At 36.4% G+C, this 21459-nt stretch overlaps 2 protein-coding genes across 3 annotated transcripts in view; both read right to left on the bottom strand.

The window, feature by feature from the left end:
- Positions 1 to 21459, bottom strand: part of LOC126966158 (tryptophan--tRNA ligase, cytoplasmic) — a 373239-nt gene that overhangs the window by 110391 nt on the left and 241389 nt on the right. The gene's annotated exons all lie outside the window — the stretch shown is intronic.
- LOC126966091 (uncharacterized) lies at positions 556 to 11238 on the bottom strand. The gene is made up of 7 exons (XM_050809966.1): positions 11137 to 11238; positions 9400 to 9423; positions 6052 to 6260; positions 4687 to 4819; positions 3797 to 3973; positions 3197 to 3378; positions 556 to 758 (listed from the first exon to the last, which is right to left on the bottom strand). Exons 1-7 carry the CDS (start codon positions 11180 to 11182, stop codon positions 642 to 644), a joined length of 888 nt encoding a protein of 295 aa, XP_050665923.1. The 5' UTR covers positions 11183 to 11238; the 3' UTR covers positions 556 to 641.

The following is a 21459-nucleotide window of genomic DNA, read 5'->3' as shown; positions in this document are numbered from 1 at the left end:
GAGTCACATTTATTGGCTCTCAACTCCATGTTTATTGTTTATACAGGCAACATAGCACCCAATTGGTAATTGATTCAACATAAGTCTTATTCATTTGCCCTCAACTCTATACCTATTGATATAGAGCAGGGGTGGTCAAGCTTGAACTGCTGGTGATCTACCTCAAACTTGGTCAACTCTGAGAGGCTGCAAGTATGTGTGATGAAGTATTGTTGTCTAGGTGCATTGTGACATAGATATTAGTTTTGAACATAATATACATTTGCCCCGCTTCAACAGTGATTCTGGTGTGCTCATGCAGGCGCAACACGATGGTTTCCATGCCATCATCCGAAATAATATATCTGCATTGTTGCTCTGCAGAGTGCAAACCAGCTTTAACTCCATCCTGAAGGCTTTAGCATGGAGATAGGATTCTTTAATTATGAATAATTCAATGATGCATTACCTTCTGGCAACGAACTTGTCTCTATAAACTAGGATCTGCTAAAATAGTTATAAGTACTCTATTTCTGCTGACAAACTATGGATGACTCAAGTATTTGAAATAAACTATTTTATTTTATTTATTTTTTTATTTAATTCATTTTAAGAAATAACAAAACAATTATAATCAGATAAACATAAAATGATTTATTAATCTAACTCTCCAGGCAGCCAAGGTACCATGGGTCGTCGACGAAGTAGATGTGCATTGTGAGGATACCTGGGGTTGAAGCCAGGCTGTACAAACATTCAGGTCCGTCTGTTATGATCGACTGTAAATAAAGTAAAGAGAACTTATCAGTTTTTCATTAACCATGCTAACGTCCATGCAACTGGAGCGACTTTGTTCATTATTTTTTTTTTTAATTTTTTATGACAGTAACGGACGAGACAAACAGAACGTTCAGCTAATGATACGCCCTGCCCATTACAATGCAACGCCGCTCAGGATTCTTGAAAAACTCGAAAATGCTGAGCGGCACTACAATTGCACTTGTCACCTTGAGACATGAGATGTCAAGTCTGATTTTCCCAGTAATTTCAGTAGCTACAGCGCCCTTTTGACTGAAACAATAATGCTTACACGTTACTGCTTAACGGCACAAATAAGCGATAAATGGCACCCATATTCTAGGCGGCAACATCCCCCTGGTAATCTGTGGTAAGTATGATTTAGCTTCTCAAATTCGCTCGATGATTCTGTGATGCAATACATTTATGTATAAACGTTAAGTATTCACGTGTTGCAGCAAAAATTTAGACAAAAATAAGTTGGAAATTGCTTTTCGGGCGGCCCTACCTTGGAATTGTTTTAGACTAAGTATGTTTACGGTAGTCAATTAATCGTGATACTATATGCTGGTAATATGAATAATGGAATAAAAATAGAATGTGTGTGAGAATAATTTCTTCCATGTGGGTACCACGTTTTGTTGTTGAGATTAACTTTAAAAAATATTATTAGAATTGAAATACTTAATATATTTCAGGAAAGGAAATTCAGTGGGACTTTCTCGTGTTTATTGGTTTTGAGAATAATAGGTTTATTATGTCATAACCATAACATCTTATAAGTGTAAATGAAGCTCTTTTGGCTCTCCATTTAATTTAAATTTCCCACACTAATTATTAACTTTGACTTTAAATGTCAAAGTTTTACATGTCTATTTATTCTATGGTGACAGGACTTTGCACTATGTTCCTTCTTTAACGGTATTCACTCTGGTTTTATGTTATTAAAAATTAACAAGGATTATTTGTAAAGTAAATACACACTATTAATCATTTTAGATTATTAAAATATAAATTGGAGCAATAACTTTTAATGTTGTTTCTCTTTATAGGTTTGTAAATAATGTAATGTTTGAAAGTGTAAAAGTTAGAAAGTTTTATAACAAAATAAATTTCTCTTTACAGAGCCACAATTAAATAGTTTTTGTTTCATTAAAAAACATATTACATAAGTAATAACGCATAGCATCTTTAGGGTCCGAATTACTACAGAAAGTGTCCCAATTACGAACCCATGAAGTTTTGTCGTTTCTGTGCATGAACGAGACAATTGATATTGGATTACGAATTGAGATAACATCTGATTGCGGGCCTCGACTTAAAGTAACTTAGGACTTAGTATGTAATGAGTAGATTACGCAAAGATCCTGTGCCCCGTGTCATTGATTTTGATTGAAATCATTATATTTACATTTCGGTTTGTAACAAATACCCTGGACCAGTGTTTCCCAAACATAGTTCTGGCGTGACCCGGTAAATTTTATACTGCCCCTTCGTGACCCACCTTACTTTTAAACCCAAGCTAAAATAATACACATATTTTTTATGGTCTATTTAGTCACACAATTTTAGTGCGAGGTATGGAGCGGCTGCTTATTTTTAATACCGAATCCAAGTTTGCGGATTTTACGAAAGATCGACCTATTTTTTAAAACAAGGCGGGGTTGTAGTGACCCGGTACCAGGTCGCGACCCGGCAAATGGGAAACCCTGCCCAGGCCAATGAAGGTTTTTTTAATGAAAATAAGGGACGAGATGAGGAGGACATTCAGCTGATGGTAATTGATGCGCCCTGCCCATTACAATGCAGTGCCGCTCAGGATTCTTGAAAAACTAAAAAAATTCTGAGCGGCACTACAACTGCGCTTGTCACCTTGAGAAATAAGATGTTAAGACTCATTTGCCCAGTAATTTCACTAGCTCGGCACTAGAACGGCGCTCTTCAGAAACAGAGTACTGCTTCACGGCAGAAAAAGGCGCCGTTGTGGTACCGATAATCTAGCCGGCATCCTGTGCAAAGGAGCCTCCCACTGTTACTAATTGAATTAGCAGTACTATTTAAATAGAAATCATAATATCATATCATACCAGGGAAAATTTGTCCCCAAATTCTTCTGTGATATTTCAACATATTAATTTTGTACATTGATTGTTATAGTTAGTAGGGAGTACGCCTAGGACCACCATCAAATAGCGTGCGTGCGTGCTAATTGTTTCACTTTTCGTATAAATCTAAGGTGTTTGGATTGGAAGTACTTTAGATCAGAGCCGAATTAGTCTTCAAAATACAGGCCGTTTCAATGTGTTACGGTCATAACTTTAAGCTCACAAAAAGGATCCACCCTTGAAGTCCCCCATATTAGTTCGGCGCACGGTGGTTGCAAGTGGATGCTATGTCATGCGATCTAATTATTACTTACTCTGACAACAATTTCTCCAGGTCTTTCGAACCAGTCACGTTCATCATCCAGGGCTGGCATCGTTCCGATTGCCAAAAATCCAACACCAATAAGTTCGTTTTGATTGACGAGTGGGAACCAAGGGAATATGGTGTTCTCGGCACAGACTAAATCTGATGACATGTTGTAATAGTAGTGGCGACCTGGAAGTTAACTTAAATATAAATAAAAATCGACCAAATACGAGTCGGACTCGCGCACGAAGGGGGAACCAAGCAATTTATTGTATGGGAGCCCCCTTAAATATCTATTTTATTCTGTTTTTAGCACTTTTTCTATAGCGGCAACAGAAATACATCATCTGTGAGATACAGGGTATATAGCATAGGATACATGAAACGTGAGTTTTACCTAACTAGCCATCAAATCAAGTTTGATTTATTTGATAATTTGCTGACGTATCAAGAACAGTGGCAGTTGGCCAACAGATGGCAGTATAATAAAGAACCAGTGTCACCACGAATATTAAAAAAATTAACACTTATTTAACCGAGAATTTTAGTTAAAAGAACTTTTGGTGGGGTAAAAAATAAAAGTTGTACAAATATTTTGATAACTTACTCATCCATATAATGCATGCCTGTCTTGTGAAGGCGCTGTTTGCAATATCGGTACCATTGGTGGATACCTCAACAATTTCGGTGTCGAACCCGGTTAAATACAGCGCGTTCTCTTTCAGCACATTGGTTTCACTCAGTCCGTCTACTGTCTCTCCAGCATCCAGCTTTGCAAGAGTCTCTATAATTTAAATAAATCCCTTTTAGTTCAATTGTTTTTCTAATTTAGATGTTAAATCATATGTTAATGTTAAATAGCACACTTTTATTATATCAATGATATATATATATATATTATATCAAAGATTTTGATTATGTAATATCGTTGTCTTAATTAAGATATTGGCAAGTAAAAAACTGTTTTAAATTTTTCTATTTCACATTTTATTCGATTTGTTTTGAAAATTGTCGAGATATGCTTTTCTTGTTCATTAGAAGTGTGATCTTATGGTAAGAAACTTCTGTCAATGACCCCATTTCCCTACTCTACTGGGCTACTCCCGTTTACAATTTGAATGTCCTTATCTGTCCTACAGCTGGTGAATATCTCCGTTAACAGCGCTGTGTGGCTGTTTTTAAGTTCTACATTGCAAATTATTAACACAGCAAAAAACCTATTTTAATATGTAATATACATCAGTGATATTGTATGTATAAATTAGTACAAAGAAATACGTGCTTTGCTCTTATACCAATATTTCACATACTTATCTTTGGGTTTGTAACGATTTAGCGAGTTAAAATGAGCTGAAAAATGCATTAATAATAAAAATTGCGACTTTTTTATTCTCTCTTATTAATTTTCCCCTTATTTTCGATGTCACAAATAGAATATTTGTGTAAGTACTAAATGATTGGTCGAAATTCAATGCCAACGAGGAATGACAGTCGTACCTTCAGAAATAAAATATGTTTGGATGGTATAGTACGACTTAAAGGTTGCACCATCAAGCGATGGAGGGTGCCATTCTGTGAAGCCCAGAGTTGTCCAGTTGCTTGCACTGCCAGTAAATTCGTCTTGGGGAAGCTAGAAATAAATTGTTTCAGAAAGTAAGCATATCGAATAAAGTATTTAAGTTAAAGTAAATTCATTATATTTGTTATTGATTCTGTAATTTATAGGTCCTATTTTTACTTTTTGGAACAAGCTCGATAATATGTATATGTTAACATTATATAATAGTAAATTCAAAAACACTTTATTCATGTAGGTCACAAAAATGACACTTATGAATGTCAAAAAAAATATATAAATATTGTTTCTTATTGAATTTACCGCTACTTCGTATAGGGTTGAGCTAATGAGAAGAAGTAGCAAGAAACTCATTGCCACTCTTTTAAGTCAAGATTTACATTTTAGTTGTTTTACAAATCATTTCAATTACAATATATGCAAAGTGACGCAACAAAAATACTCAAAAGTCAAAAACTGAAAGGCTTACATGAGTAAGTCAAAAAAAGAAAAAAAAAAGTAAATTAATACTTATAAACACAAGAGCTATTGAGTATAGTAGATGCTTCAATCCACACATACCGTAAATAAATACCCTCAAAGTTATCCGATCTCTAAATAAGATACTCTAGAATTCAGCTTTTATGTCAACCTTCAATCGAACCATATTCATAGACATGTAATATAGAAGGCGATTAATTGATTCATAATTTAAATTGATTACTTTAAAGCCAAGCTGGCTTCGAAGAACAGCTTCTACAAACAAGGCGACATAAATAGAGCACGGCAATACTTCAAGCCGGCCCACATTCTAGCACTCTACAAAGTGCAGGTTTGGCCACATATAGAGTATTGCTGTCATCTCTGGTCTGACGCATCCCAGTATCAGCTTAAAAAAGTGTTGCAAGAGAATGTGGGCGGCGCGGCATCACTAAACATCAGGTGACCCCCGTACGCTCGTTAAAAAGCATTTTTTCTCAAAATTGATTACAATTAGGACACTTACAATAATAAATTACTCTAGTTCGATACAAGCTATCTCAATTAGTTGTTCTATACAGAAATTAACAATATTTCTTCTATTTTTACATATTAATCTGTTATTAATAATAATTAGGGAACCTCCTCCGTTTGTCCTCTCTTCCGTAAAAAAAAAAAAGATTATCCATTCACATTAATAATTTCGTCATTCCCCCCAAGGGAATAGATTGATGTTAAAAAATACTTAGGTACGTAACACAGATAGTTCAATATTAATCTTGATTGACTCATTTAGGATTTGCAAATAGAACTCCTCTTGTACTTACAGCAATTTGTAGGCCCATGATGTCTCCCCTTGAGTCATACAGTCCACATAGCTTTCTTTCAGTGGGACAGTACATAGTCAAGCTGGTGTAAGGACCATTAGGCCTCTCAGTTTCTGTCCATTCATCAGTTGTAGCTTCATCAACTGTTTGAGGGATGTTGAAAAAATAGCTTAAGCCTAATGCTGGAAGTAAGCCGACATCGAACTTCGCTGTGAAAGAATAAAAAATAAAGTAACGAAAAATATGATTATTTTATTATATTTGCGATTTTAATTTGTTATTTCACGAGGTCGATGGACAATCGTTACGGGTCTGCCTATCAAGCAACGCTAAACCCGTTTTCGATCTTAAATGAGGTCTGAAGCAATATGCAGATTTTCTACGTTTTATTTTGTTTCTAATATTATTCGTATGCCGATATATGGGCAAATTGTGCTGTTCATCCACCAATTGTTAAGAACTATGTTACTACGATTCATACAAATAAATTAATTTCATTTCATTTCCAGTGCTATCCTTAGTTCCGTATTCCAAAGGCGTCTCAACACTAACACGGAAAGAGACAAAACAAGTCAAGTGTATTTCTTGTGCAGACCCTGGCCCATGAAATTACAAAAATTTGGGACGAAGGTGGCCTCTAATATATATATATATATATATAGAAACTGAGAGGTAACTTAGAACCTTGAATACTGAAATGAAATTAATATCAAATCAGCCGTTCATCAGGAAAGAGACACTATATTCTTCGTATGAGAATTTATTAATTATAATTAATATTAAGTTTAAAATATCTCAGAGACAAGAAACAGTAATTAAACATCTGGTCGGTGGGAATGTGACGTCAGTAATTGCAACCCTATATAAAAATAGGGAGTCAATGGTCAGGGTTAATGACATGCTATTAGCACCTATTCAAACAACACAAAGGACATGGCTGGCCATCTTACACAAATAAGTGAATTCTCGGACTTGTAATTCTCGGAGTATATAAATGAGTTTGTGTACTGACAAGCAATGTAATGATGGCTATGATCGAGAAATTGGGACACTAAAATGTATGGCGAAAGCTGCAGCGGTGAGCAAGTTAGTCAGGGGGCCTTCTCTTAAAATCGATATTCGACAAATCGTGGCATTAGTCGTGTCGAATCCTACTCTTAGTTACATCGTAATCAATGTCGAAACGATGATTGAACGAACGAAACATTATTCGATATTATCGGTCCTAACCCTACTCTTAGTTGAAAATGTCAGAGACGAATATTCGAATTTCACAAATAATCAAACGTCACATTTACGATAATCTCCATGTGTTAATGATACCAAATTGGTGGTGCAGAGTCTGGCATAGTCCTTAGCGCCTTAACTAAGTTTTGACTTTTGACACTTAACCGCGACATAGCACAGATAATGTTTAGGTTTGAACATATTTCATTCACACTACCATCGTAAAAAAATATCAAAATATTAGTCTATGGTAACGATAAACGATAAGGAATTCGAACATTTGTTAGAGTAGGATATCGTTGTCGATTTTGCGAGTAGACCTCCAGAAACTGGAAAATAGAAGTGTCGTATATCATGGCCAGATTCGTGGGAACATTGGTATTCTCAAGGTTTGGTTTGGTGTGGTTCGAAATCAAGTCAATTTGAACAGCTGACCGAAGAACCTTTGAAATTTGGTTTAGAATAAGAATGTTGCGCATAGTCTGGATGTAATAAGTGAAAAATAACCAACAATTATATTCTCAATCAACTGAAAATAACGACTAAATTATCCATCTGTTACCAACGAGTCCGAAGCTATATTTGTCACATTGCCCGGGACAACCAGACAATCTGGACAAACTGGTATAACCTTAACTATAGTGGGAGAAATCGAGGGAAAACAAGACTATTGGGTCAAATGGGATTCAATATCTATGACAAGTGAAGGATTGAGTTTTGTAGAGGCAGTTTGTCGGTAAAGCTGGCATTTTGCGAGTAGACCTCCAGAAACTGGAAAATAGAAGTGTCGTATATCATGGCCAGATTCGTGGGAATATTGGTATTCTCAAGGTTTGGTTTGGTGTGGTTCGAAATCAAGTCAATTTGAACAGCTGACCGAAGAACCTTTGAAATTTGGTTTAGAATAAGAATGTTGCGCATAGTCTGGATGTAATAAGTGAAAAATAACCAACAATTATATTCTCAATCAACTGAAAATAACGACTAAATTATCCATCTGTTACCAACGAGTCCGAAGCTATATTTGTCACATTGCCCGGGACAACCAGACAATCTGGACAAACTGGTATAACCTTAACTATAGTGGGAGAAATCGAGGGAAAACAAGACTATTGGGTCAAATGGGATTCAATATCTATGACAAGTGAAGGATTGAGTTTTGTAGAGGCAGTTTGTCGGTAAAGCTGGCATTTCAGTATAACTGCGACTTTTGATGAAATGACGAAGAGAAAGAATGAAAACAGGAACAAAACACTCTTGATCATTAATAACGTTTTGAGACATCCTCTCGACTATGAAACGTAAATCGTACGTCTCTTGAAGTAATTGGTACTTAAGCATTTTTACCTTTTGAAAACCTCGCAATATTTGCACCCAAGCTGAACGAACAGAGTACGATTGTTGTCGTGTTTATGTGGTGTTCACCATTCATCGAATGATACTTATTTAGTCATTTATCATTAAGACGTATTCTCGCTTACATAAGAAATTACAATTTAAGAATTAAAGTAGTTACTAACAATGATTTTGGTAGGTGTACATTGCAGTACCTACAATGTTGGGCAATTATATGAAACAACCCACTTGTGTACCTACATATGTTGAGTATATTATGCCTTTGAAGAATCATCTAAGATGAAGTCAATGTTTTGGCATTTCTTATTTCCGAGGAAAGGTTGTTATAAGAACTCCCTCAAACGTAATTACTGTTTGTTTTCCATGACCAGTTCTAACTATTGGCAGCTCAATGTAGGCAACAGGCTCTTCTAGTCAAATAATTCTGGTTAAATCCTTTTTTTTAAGGAAGGGTTTAGTGTTAGTGTTATTTTTTTTAATAGCTTATAAATGATTAAGCATGTGTGTATAATTTGTTTCTGTGTAGATTTCATTACTTGAAGTTAGTGTTAAAAAGAACTGAAACAGTAGCTTTAATAGTTTATTTTGTGTTGTTTGTAGTTCTAATTTCGATTTAAATTAAGTACAACCCCATATCTCTATGAGATATAATAAATGTGCTTTACTTAGTGAGTTTTAAATAATTGTAAAACAGACGGCGTGGGATGTATATTGTTGTCTGCTTCCCAAAAAATGAGTTAAAAATATGAATTCGTATATCCTTACCTCTAAGTCCATAGTTGCGACATTCTGAAAAGATAAAAATTAATTAAATTAAGATGAACCATTCGTATTCTACGTTAAGGCGAAGTGCAAGAATTCACATGAACTTATCACACAACTTTTTCGTGTAATTAAGTAATAAGTTCAATCTATATATATAAAAGAGAATGTATGTTTGTATGTTCCCTAATTACTCCTAAACTATTCGACCGATCTCAATGAAATCTTTGTAATAGATTCGTTGAAGCTTAAGGAAGGTTTACCTATATAATTTATATATGCAAAACAACGTTTGCCAGGTCAGCTAGTATTAAAATAATTTATAAAACACGTTTATCTGGTAAAGGTTACTCATAACGCAAATGACTAGAAAGTTATTATTATTAAGAATTATGATACCAAAGATAAAATGGAGCGACCGACCTCTATATGCTATTTACTAATAAATTTCACTGTGGCTAATTTTTATTAAAAAAAAGAAGAAGTGCGCTGATTTCCTTGCACCCGTTTTTCTCAGGTCTGAGACATAAATTGTCAAATGGGTGTAATTTTTAAAAAAGAAGTGATTTTTTAAATCTAATTTGAATAAAAATAATGCCTTTACGCCTTTTATTTTACACAGAAACCTTATTCTTTAGATATAACGGCTATGGTTATCACATCTTTCGTCACTCTCTACCTATTTTGTAAATGTATATAAATAAAATAATATAGGTTTTCATCACGGAAAAACTACTGGACATCAATTAATTCTTCTATGTTTTATTCCTAAGATACTGGGCCCTTATCGAAAATAAATTGCGATATCTTCATTTAATAAATATTAAAGTTTCATAAAGTTTTAAGAAACAACAGTATTTTAAGCAATCCTGCTCAGTCACATGTGTACACGAAAGAAATCTCGGGTATCACCTCGTCTCAAATATTATTTATTTATTGCACCAACAAAGTGTACACTGAACATACAAACTGAGTTTTTTTGACTTTCAATAAGTGATTTCACATCCTATTTTCAATAAAAATATTTGAATTGAATTGAATTGAATAAGTGCTACTTCAATTAAAGGCGCAAATAACATTCACAATTATTATTAAGAAGCAAATTAGTACACGACAGACTATACCTTCCTTGAGCTTCAACGAATCTATTACAAAAGATTTCATTGAGATCGGTCGAATAGTTTAGGAGTTATTAGGGAACATACAAACATACATTCTCTTTTATATATATAGATTTAAACAATTTGTTATGTTTTTTTTAAAAGTGAAAAGCCACAACCTGAGAGTTGAACAAAGCAAACAGAGTTTTATAACGAGGCGGTACTCGAACGGTTAGCTCAGTGGTTTAGAGCACCGGCACGGAACGCCGGAGGTCGTGGGTTCGAATCCCCCGCATCGATCATAAAATTTTGTTATTCAAATTTTATTTTTGTATTAATCCTAGAAGTGAGGGTTATCACTTTAAAAAAAAAAACAACAAATTGTTTAGATTTACAAGAGCCACATCTCAAGTCAATTTCCTAATATGCAAATATTGGGGTTGAGCAGGTTATCAACTGTAAAGTAAATCCTGTAGATGAAGCCACAACCTGAGAGTTTAACAAAGGTTAGCTCAGTGGTTTAGAGCACTGGCACGGAACGCTGGAGGTCGTGGGTTCGAATCCCGCATCGTTCATAAAATTTTGTTTTTCAAATTTTATTTGTGTAAATATAGATTTATTATGTGTCTTCATCACTTACCCGAAGCAGCGACGAACGCCAGCAAAATGATGAGAAAGGCTTTCATTATAATAATGTTGCATACGCAACAAAATATCACAATGAATTAATACCGAGGGTGTGGCATATATTTATACAGAGTCACAATCTTATTTTTATTTATAATTATCTTACTGGTGCAGAACGGATTATCTTTTGCAGATCTTCCATCATTTATTAGCGATAAGCCCGCTTTAATTGACTTCTGTTCAATTAATACCTGATTATGTATCTAGCATGATAATAATGCGTGGCTGAATATTTTGGATCAAGATTCACTTGAGCCAAATTAAAGATAAGGCTGAAATGTACAATTTGATAATGTAACCGGCAGTTTCAGCCGCGTTAGTCGCTCAAGAAACCCTTCTTGTGCACGGCACCGTACATACCAATTTCCACTTGGACAAATTACCAATTATTTTTTTAATGAAAATAAGGGTCGAGACGGGCATGACGTTCAATCAGCTAAATACTCCCTGCCCATTACAATGCAGTGCCGCTTAGGATTCCTGAAAAAACGCAAATATTCTGAGCGGCACTAGAACTGCGTTCGGCACTTTGAGACATACAATGTTAAGTCTCATTTGCCCAGTAATTTTAGCTACGGCGCCCTTCAGACCGAAACACAGTAATGTGTAAGACATTACTGCTTCACGGCAGAAATAGGACCCCATAATCTAGCCGGCATCCTGTGCAAAGAGGCCTCCCACTGGTGCACTGGTTACTTATTATTAATCAAAGAAGGCTTACTATAATATAGTAGATTATATGAAGATAATGATTTATGGTTCTTATCTGGTTCTACGCAGGCCACTTAAAATTTTATAATATTATATAGGCTAAGTTGTTATATGAATTAAAAGATGATCTGGGAGTTTCTAATTAGTTCTTCTCCCCACGTCATAGCCCCTTTACGAACTGTTGTAGCTTCATGACGTTCAAATCAAATCAAATCAAAATATTTTATTGCAAGTCACATTTTACAGTAGGATGGTTGGTACATTAATGGGTAGACAATATGTGACGCCCTGCAAGGGCACAGCAACGTTATACATGAAATAAATAAGTGTTATACATTTTTTACATTCTTATACTATATTGTAACTAATTCTCACACTTGTAATTAAAAAATTCGGGTAAATGGTAGAAGCATTTTGAAACTAAAAAATTTTTAAGATGTCTTTTAAATAGAGAAGGCTTCTCTTTATTTTTAATTTCGTTTGGGATGTGATTATAAATTTTTATTGCCATGTGGTGAGGGCTCGATGACACTAATGACATACTTGTTTGGGGAATTTTTAATTTGTTTAAATATCTATTATTTCGCTTGTTATTTGGTAGTGTTGAGTATAAGTCCGAATGTTTTTTAACAAATTTACATGCTTCTAGGATGTAAATTGAAGTAAGGGTTAAAATTTTGTGTTTAGTAAAATATGGTCTACATGAATCCATCTGCTGAATATTTTCTAAAATTCTGATACATTTTTTCTGTTGAATAAATATATCTTTTATTTCACTACAGTTTCCCCATATTAATATTCCATATGATAATCTAGAATGTGCATATGCATAATAAGCAGCAAGGGCAGATTTAAAATCTGTTACGCGTTTTAGTTGGTAAAGAGCATAAGTAAAAGATGACATTTTGCTTTTTAATTTCTGTAGATATGGCTTCCATGTCAAGTGTGAGTCTAAATCAATTCCCAGTAGTGTAGCTGTGTCAACTGTTTCAAGTTGTGAATTTTTGTAAGAATAAGATATATTTAAGGGGGATTTTTGATAAGGTTTAAAAGGTATAATTTTAGTTTTATTAATATTAAGTTCAAGATTATTATTATTTAGCCAATAAAAGATTTTGTCCATTGTAATATTTAATTTTTCTTCTAGTTGTTTTAAATTAGAGCATGGGATCAAAATAGAAATGTCATCAGCAAAAAGAGTACAATCATCATCTATTAAGTTAGGAAGATCATTTATGTATATGAGAAACAATATACAACCCAACACACTGCCCTGTGGAATCGATCCTGATAAGTGAGCTTTATTAGATCTTATGTGGTCTATCTTTCCAGTCTCGAAGTTAGTATTTTCGATTTCCACATATTGAAAACGATTATTAAGGTAAGATTTGAACCATTTATGGGCAATTCCTCGAATTCCTGAGAGAAATAATTTTTCTAGTAAGATATCATAAGAGACTCTATCGTATGCTTTGCTCATGTCAAGCAGTAGGCCAACTGAATATTTTTTATTATTAAGTGAATCAAATATTTATTGTATGTATTTGTATATCGCTAAAGTTGTGGAATGGTTTTTCCTGAAACCATGTTGGCTTTCATTTAGGATATAATATTTTTCCAGAAAACTACTTAGGCGTATAGCCATTGCAGTTTCAAATATCTTCGCTGATGTAGGTAGAAGGGCAATAGGTCGGTAATTATTTACATCAGATGTGTTTCCTTTCTTATATACCGGTTTTATTATGGATATCTTTAGATCGTCCGGAAATAATCCTTCACAGAATGATTGATTAATAAGCTTAGTGTACGGGTAGGTTAAAATATCAGCACATTTTTTTATTAAAAAAGGGGGGATTTCATCTATTCCGAAAGAGTTTTTATTCTTAAGATTTTTTATTATGTTAAAGATGTCTTTGGGTTCAAACGAATTTAGAAATAACGAATTAATTAATTTATTAGAATTTATAGCTATATTGTCGTTTTTTACTTTAGGGCTTGATGAGATGGATAAATAGAAACTATTAAATGTATTAGCAATAATTTTCGGATCTACTATAATATTATTCTCTGAAGATTTAAGACTTATGTTTTGCTTTATTCTTATAGTACTTTTATTTGTTTCATTTTTTATTATTTTCCACATGGATCGTGTTTTATTATCAGCTGAGCTGAATTTACGGATATTTATAATTTTCTTAGATTTATTTATACAACTTTTTAAAACTTTGCAATATCTCTTATAAAAAATTTTTAATACTTTATTTTTGGTTTGTGATACAAGGAGTTTTAATAATCTTTTATTTTGACATGATTTTTTAATTCCTAGTGTTAAATAAGGTTTATTTTGGTTTACCAAGTGTTGTTGCAATAATATGGTTATTGTCACACCATTTGGTAAATAATTTTATCTACACCCATGCTTTAAATCCTCTATTAAAGATTCTCAAACCTTTAGCTTATTGCCAACATTAAAACACCCAATGTTCTAATAACCATTACATCATCCAAAAGAGTGTTGTAATGTTGTACTAAATTTCATAACAACACTCCTTTTTTTTTCATTCCCTTCATGCTCAAAGAGTTTTAACAGACAGCCACATTCTTATTGCTTGATGCGTGGCATCTGTATGAATTTCAAAAAAAGAACATTTTGGTTTACGCGCGTTCCACACCACCAGAACGTCGCGCGCCGTAAAAAAAGTAGGTTATTCGAATCCCCGCCATTTTTCTTCGATATTTTTATTGTTTTGTTTACAAAAAATGAGCGATTAATTTCCAAAACAACATAATATTCAAGTGAATTTTAATTATAGCACTATACAAAATGTAATTTACTACTAAAACAAATAATTATTTCATTAATACTTAGTTTATTTGTATATTTTAATGGCTGTTTTAATGTTAGCAGTAAGCTATATGTTTCAGAATCTTTTAGAGGATTCATATTTTGGGTGTAGATAAAGTCTTGTATGATAATTAGGTATTAAAACACTCATGTGATACTATTATCACACTCGGCTTCGCCTCATGAGATAAATCCACATTCGTGTTTTAATAGCCCTTATTACACAACAGTTGCATAAATAACTAATATTCTATTCTAATCAATTATTAACGTTTTCGCAGCATTTACTTATACAAAAGATAACTTTTCAAAATGACTGTTAACATACAAAATCTTATTTATAATTTTATTCGCCTTCTTGTTTTTCATTTTTTTTTATGGAATAGGAGGACAAACGAGCGTACGGGTCACCTGGTGTTAAGTGATCACCGCCGCCCAGAATTTCTTGCAACACCAGAGGAATCACAAGAGCGTTGCCGGCCTTTAAGGAAGGAGTACGCGCTTTTTTTGAAGATACCCATTGAAGCGTCTCTATGCAACGCCAAGTGATCCAGCCGTTCACAGAGCACTGGGTCCCCGACTATTCGAGCTGCTCTGCGTTGCACGTGGTCAAATGGATCGAGCTGATACTGGGGTGCGGTAGACCAGAGATGACAGCAATACTCCATATGTGGCCGGACCTGCGCTTTGTAGAGCGCTAGAATGTGGGCCGGCTTGAAGTATTGACGTGCTCTATTAATGACGGCCAGCTTCTACGAAGCCCATTTGGCTTTGCCCTCCAGATAGCCACGGAATTGGCAATCGCACGAGATTTCGAGACCCAGTATTCCGATACTAGGCGAGGCTTTAAGGTAAGTGTTGTCGAAGAGCGGTGATACGGCAAATGGGGTTTTTTGGTGGTAAACGCGCAAATTTGAGTCTTCTGGGGGTTAAATTGGATAAGGTTTGATTTACTCCCATTCCGCGACCTTCTCGAGAGAGGACTCGATAGAAGACACAAGTTTCTCCCGGCACTGGTAGACGATCTCACGAGACAGACCTGCATGGCCCGTGAATACGGCATCACCAGTGCTGTCGTCTGCATAGCAATGTATGTTGGACGTGTCCAACATATCATTGATATGGGGCACTCCAGCGTTCACGGGCTTGGGATTCGACCAATAACCGTCAACAACGACCTGTATTCTACGCCCAGTGAGGAAGCTGGAGGTTCACTTGCATAAGCTCTCGGGAAGCCCAAATGATGGAAGTTTTGAGAGGAGTGCCTTGTGCCTTACACGATCAAAGGCCTTCGCTATATCCAGGCTAACTGCCAGGCCTTCTCCCTTACTGTCAATAGCCGCCACCCATCTATGTGTTAGGTATACCAGAAGATCGCCAGTCGACCGACCATGGCAAAAGCCGTACTGCCGGTCGTTGATCAACTGGTGACCCTCAAGGTATACCAAGAGCTGGTGGTTAATTATGCTCTCCATGATTTTGGAGAGCAGGGAGGTAATAGCAATAGACCTGTAGTTTGCCGGATCCGAATTGTCTTCTTTTTTTTGGATCGGATGGACAAGGGCTGACTTCCATGAGTCAGGGACTACGCCTTTTGAATACGAGTGCCGGAATAAACGCGTTAGCACCGGTGTCAAATCTAAGCACGATTGGAGAAATGCCATCCGGCCCGCTCGACTTCCCGACGTCCAACGAAAACAGCTCGCCGAACAGTTTTCTGTCTGAACTGTACTTCAGGCATGGAGCTCTGACACCGGTGTTTTTCCGTTGTCGTCAAGAGTCGAGTTGGAGGCAAAAAGAGTGCACAGGAGATCGGCTTTCTCTTTTGCCGTATGGGCCAGGGTGTCATTCCTCATGTGCAACAGCGGCATCGACGGCTGGTTGAAGTTATCAAGAGCAGCTTTCGATAACGGCCAGAACTTGCGTGTTCCGGTGAGGTAACTGGAAATCTGTTCGCCAATTTTGACGACATACTTCGATTTCGACAGGCGATTTGCCGCTTAAAAAATGTATGTTTTCATAGTGGCTATAGTTATACACATTACAAACGACACGCGTTCAAACATTAATAAAAAATCTTCATGATAACCTAAACATTTTTGAACGGTAAGAACCGAACCCTCTACTATTCCTTAAGCTCTCGAAACGAATTACATTACAGTTTCATTGAGTAGGTCGCGGAATGGGGAAAATTGAACCTTATCCAATTTAACCCCCAGAAAACTCAAGTTTGCGCGTTAACCACTAAAAAACCCCATTTGTCGTATTACCGCTCTTCGACAACACTTACCTTAAAGCCTCGCCTAGTATCGGAATACTGGGTCTCGAAATCTCGAGCGATTGCCAATTTCGTGGTCATCTGGACGGCAAAGCCAAATTGGCTTCAAAGAAACTGGGCGTCATTAATAGAGCACTGCAATACTTCAAGCCGGCCCACATTCTAGCGCTCTACAAAGCGCAGGTCCGGCCACACATGGAGTGTTGCTGTCATCTCTGGTCTGGCGCACCCCAGTATCAGCTCGATCCATTTGATCGCGTGCAACGTAGAGCAGCTTGAATTGTGGGGGACCCAGTGCTCTGTGAACGGCTGGAATACTTGGCGTTGCGTAGAGAAGTCGCTTCATTGTGTGTCTTCTACTGCATTTATCACTGGGAGTGTTCCGAAGAGCTGTTTAACCTGATTCCTGCCGCTGAATTCCAACTTCGCACGACACGCCACAAGTTAGGATATCATCCTCACCATCTGGATGTGTGGCGGTCCTCCACAGTGCGGTTTTCAAGGAGCATTTTCCACGTACCACAAAGCTGTGGAATGAACTTCCTTGAGCGGTGTTTCCGGGACGATACGACATGGGTACCTTCAAAAAAAGCACGTACACCTTCCTTAAAGGCCGGCAACGCTCCTGTGATTCCTCTGGTGTTGCAAGAGATTGTGGGCGGCAGTGATCACTTAACAACAGGTGACCCGTATGCTCGTTTGTCCTCCTATTCCATAAAAAAAAATCTGGCACAATTTCGATATTGTTACCTAAAGAGTATTAATTATTCTAAGAGGTACCTAATTGATAATTTGATAGCCAGATAGACTTTGCTCTATGCACATACGTTATATCTAGTCGCTAATCATTTAGGCTTAATGCCTGCTAAATCCAAAGGATTTAAATAATTTGCTTGTTTTGTATCAGTAAGATCAGTATCAACAATTAAGATTTATGTCCAAATTACTATCTCAATTTGTGAATGTTTTTCATTAATATATATAAAGTAAATAAACATATAAAGTGGGAGAGGTCGTACCTTACGGGGGATGGCCAGGCTGCCTCGCATACTCTGGAGGGGCAAAACTGTGACTTGGAGCAAACAGAGCATGAGGCTCAAACCACTCTCGCTGTGGACTGAAATTACAGGGTCTTCGATCTAATACCGCCCACTTCCATCTGGCTGGCCTTGCTCATTTTGAGCCAGACACAGAATATATCCTCTCTGGTTGTACATCTTACCTTTCCTACCCGGGGTATAAACTGGAACTTTCCTTCATACCACGGGTTGGTGTTTGCGTTTACGTCAGGAAGGATGTCTGTTCTCGACGTCTGAGTATCTTTGAAGGACAGGACTTTTTTAGCCTCACACAGCCTTTAACCTCTAAACGATACTACTTATAATAAGCTTAAAGCATACTCTCATCAAGCATCTCTCATCATCATCTCTTGAGCCCTGGTATTGCGGATATCGATGAACCGCTGCCTCACCATTTCCCATTACGTGATACTCTTGCCAGTTTACCCACTCTTATATATATAAAAAAAATATAGTTTAACGAGGATACTAAGTAACAATATCATGTTGTACCTTATTTGTATATCTAAATCCTGATAAATCTAGTAGGTAGCAAATAAGTAATTACGAATGATAAGACGATTTTTATCCATGCGATTAAAAGAATCCAATTTTTGTTTTTCTTGAAGTGAAACTTCTTTAGAATTGTTGTGATTTGAAACCCGATGAAACGAAAAAGTGAGTTGATAGAGACTTCTTCTTATTCTTACGCGAGTATACCTTAATATTAGAACGTCATGAGCTCGACGTATTACTACATAGACACCATGAGAATATTAATATGCTATCGGTGATAGTAATATCTTTCATAGCGAAATCATTTGTCATCCTAGCAACATGTACCAGGTTGATTATGCAGTTGAGAGGTTTAATGTAAATTTTTCATTAGAAGTACAGCGATTCCCTTCCTTGAATTTTTGGACGAATGAATGAATTAAATTTGAAAATGTGTGAATGCCAAAAACAGTAATTGACGCAGTATTTTAAAATATATGGACCATATTAAATCCAAATTATTTATTTCATACTTTAGTTACCATTAGCCTCTTGTATCATTTTTGGAAATGTAAGCTCTGAGTCTGAATAAATCTATGTGATCTACTTACTCTGGCCATAAATACTGTTACAATTAAAAATAAACAAAATATTACATGTGAATTTGGAATCTGTCGTTTTTATATGATTGTTCATTGAGTTTTCTCCTTTTGGCGCCAATACGTTGTACAATATTTTGCAATATTAAATGGAATGGGGTAATAAATACAACTGAATTGCTGTGATTGCTTTACACAAAGTAGGCATTGAGCCAAATGCAATTTTTAAAACTCTCCATACGCTTAGTATTAGTAAACTGTTTGTTTACCAGGGTATAAATAGACCTCCTCTGTTTGTGACAGAAAAAGACCTGTCTGTCCACGTAGTGTTCTTACAAAAAAGGTGGTCAAAGCAGTAAGGGAAAGAATTCGAAGAAATCCTGTTCGAAAGCAAAAGATTTTATCACGGGAGATGAAGATAGCACCAAGAACCATGTCGCGTATTTAAAAAGATGACTCAGGACTTGCAGCCTATAAGAGACGTACTGATCATTTCTTAACTGATAATTAAAAAAAAGTATAGGGTGGTAAAATCGAATCAACTACTAAAGCAACACGCAGAGTAAGGTCACGCAAAAATTTTGTTTACAGATGAAAATTTTTTTTACAATTGTGCAACATTTTAACAAACAAAATGACCGTATTTCTGCTCAAAGGAAGCTTCCCAATTAGTCGACAGAGTGCAACGTGGGCACTATCCGACTTCAGCGATGGTTTGGTTGGGTAGTAGCTATGAAGGAGTGATTGAGTCATACTTTTATGAAAAATTTTTGAAGGATTGTACCACGTATGAATTGCACACATATTTTTTTTTGGAATGAAGTTCCATGTCGCACGATACGGGTTTTGGCAGACGGGGCCTGGGCAAAAAAGTGTAAGATTTGTCCGTCACGTCCCCGTCCATCTTATGCATGTCACAGATGGCCGCGGAGTAGGGGGTAAGTTGAATCATTAGTCATCATCTACTGATTTCAAGTAAGCTTAAAAAGATAAGAGAGAAGAGTTAAGATTTAAGCTCTGGTTTCCGATAGGGAGGATGAGTCTGCAAAAATTAGCACCTAAGGCGCGTGGTATCGTTGCTTCAAGATAACGCTAGACCACACACTGCGCCTAGCTAACTAACGGAATTAATTTACTATCTTTTCTAATGAAAATAAGGGATGCGATGAGCAGGACGTTCAGCTGATGGTAATTGATACGCCCCGCCCATTACAATATAGTGCCGCTCAGGATTCTTGAAAAACCCAAAAATTCTGAGTGGCACTTCAATTGCGCTCGTCATCTTGAGACATAAGATGTCAAGTCTCATTTGCCCAGTAATTTCACTAGCTACGGCACCCTGCAGACCGAAACACAGTAATGTTTAATCTAGCCGGGTTCCTGTACAAAGGAGCCTCCCACTGGTGAACTACTACTGGTAGTTACTAGCTGCGATTGGAATGTCTGCGATATCTTCCGTACTCTCCGGATGTTGCTCCAACATATTACTATTTTTCCGGAATTCGGATACCTTCTTACAAGGGAAGAAATTTTACTCCGATGTGGCAGTCCAAACGACCTTCAGAAAGTGTATATTATATTCTTCCCCGTGTTCGAAAAAGGTACATATTATGTGGCATTATTATATCTGTACTATGTACTACATACTTTGATTGATTAAATATATTATTTTACAAAGAAAATCGATTTTAAATTTCTGTCATACAAAACTTCGGAACACTCCCCGTGATAAATGCGGTAGAAAACAAACAATGAAGCGACGTCCCTACGAAACTGCAAATGATCTAGCCGTTCACAGAGCACTGCGTCCCCGACAATTTGAGCAGCTCTCCGTTGCACGCGGTCAAATGGTTACTGTTTTACACCACTATGCTCGGATAGTTGAATCTCTTGGAACTAGGAAAAATACTTTATGTGGTGCACTTTTCGAAGTATTTTTGCACATGAAATACATTTAGGTAAGTTTTTGGTTTTGGTAATTTTTTATGACAATAAGGGATGAGACGAGCAGGACGTTCAGCTGCTGGTACTGGTGATACGCTACAGCACATGGCGTGCCACTCAGGATTCTTGAAACACCCAAAAATTCTGAGCGGCACCTCAATTGCGCTCGTCACCTTGAGACATAAGATGTCAAGTCTCATTTGCCCAGTAATTTCACTAGGTACGGCGCCCTTCAGACCGAAACACAATAATTCTTACACATTACCGCTTCACGGCAGGAAAAGGCGCCGTTGTGTTACCCATAAAGTGCAAGGGACCCTCCCACTGGTAAATCTTATACGTAAGT

Source organism: Leptidea sinapis, chromosome 9 (assembly GCF_905404315.1).
Source record: "Leptidea sinapis chromosome 9, ilLepSina1.1, whole genome shotgun sequence".
In the NCBI taxonomy this organism is placed as follows: Eukaryota; Metazoa; Arthropoda; class Insecta; order Lepidoptera; family Pieridae; genus Leptidea; species Leptidea sinapis.
Note: the sequence above shows the minus strand (reverse complement) of the source record. Positions and strands in the feature narration are given on the sequence as shown.

Coding starts and splice junctions, on each gene's coding strand:
- LOC126966091 (XM_050809966.1), bottom strand. CDS start 11,182: ATGAAAGCCTTTCTCATCATTTTGCTGGCGTTCGTCGCTGCTTCGG. Junction 4,820..6,051: donor TCATGGGCCTACAAATTGCT/GTAAGTACAAGA, acceptor ATTTATTTCTAG/CTTCCCCAAGACGAATTTAC. Junction 3,379..3,796: donor GGCATGCATTATATGGATGA/GTAAGTTATCAA, acceptor GTTAACTTCCAG/GTCGCCACTACTATTACAAC.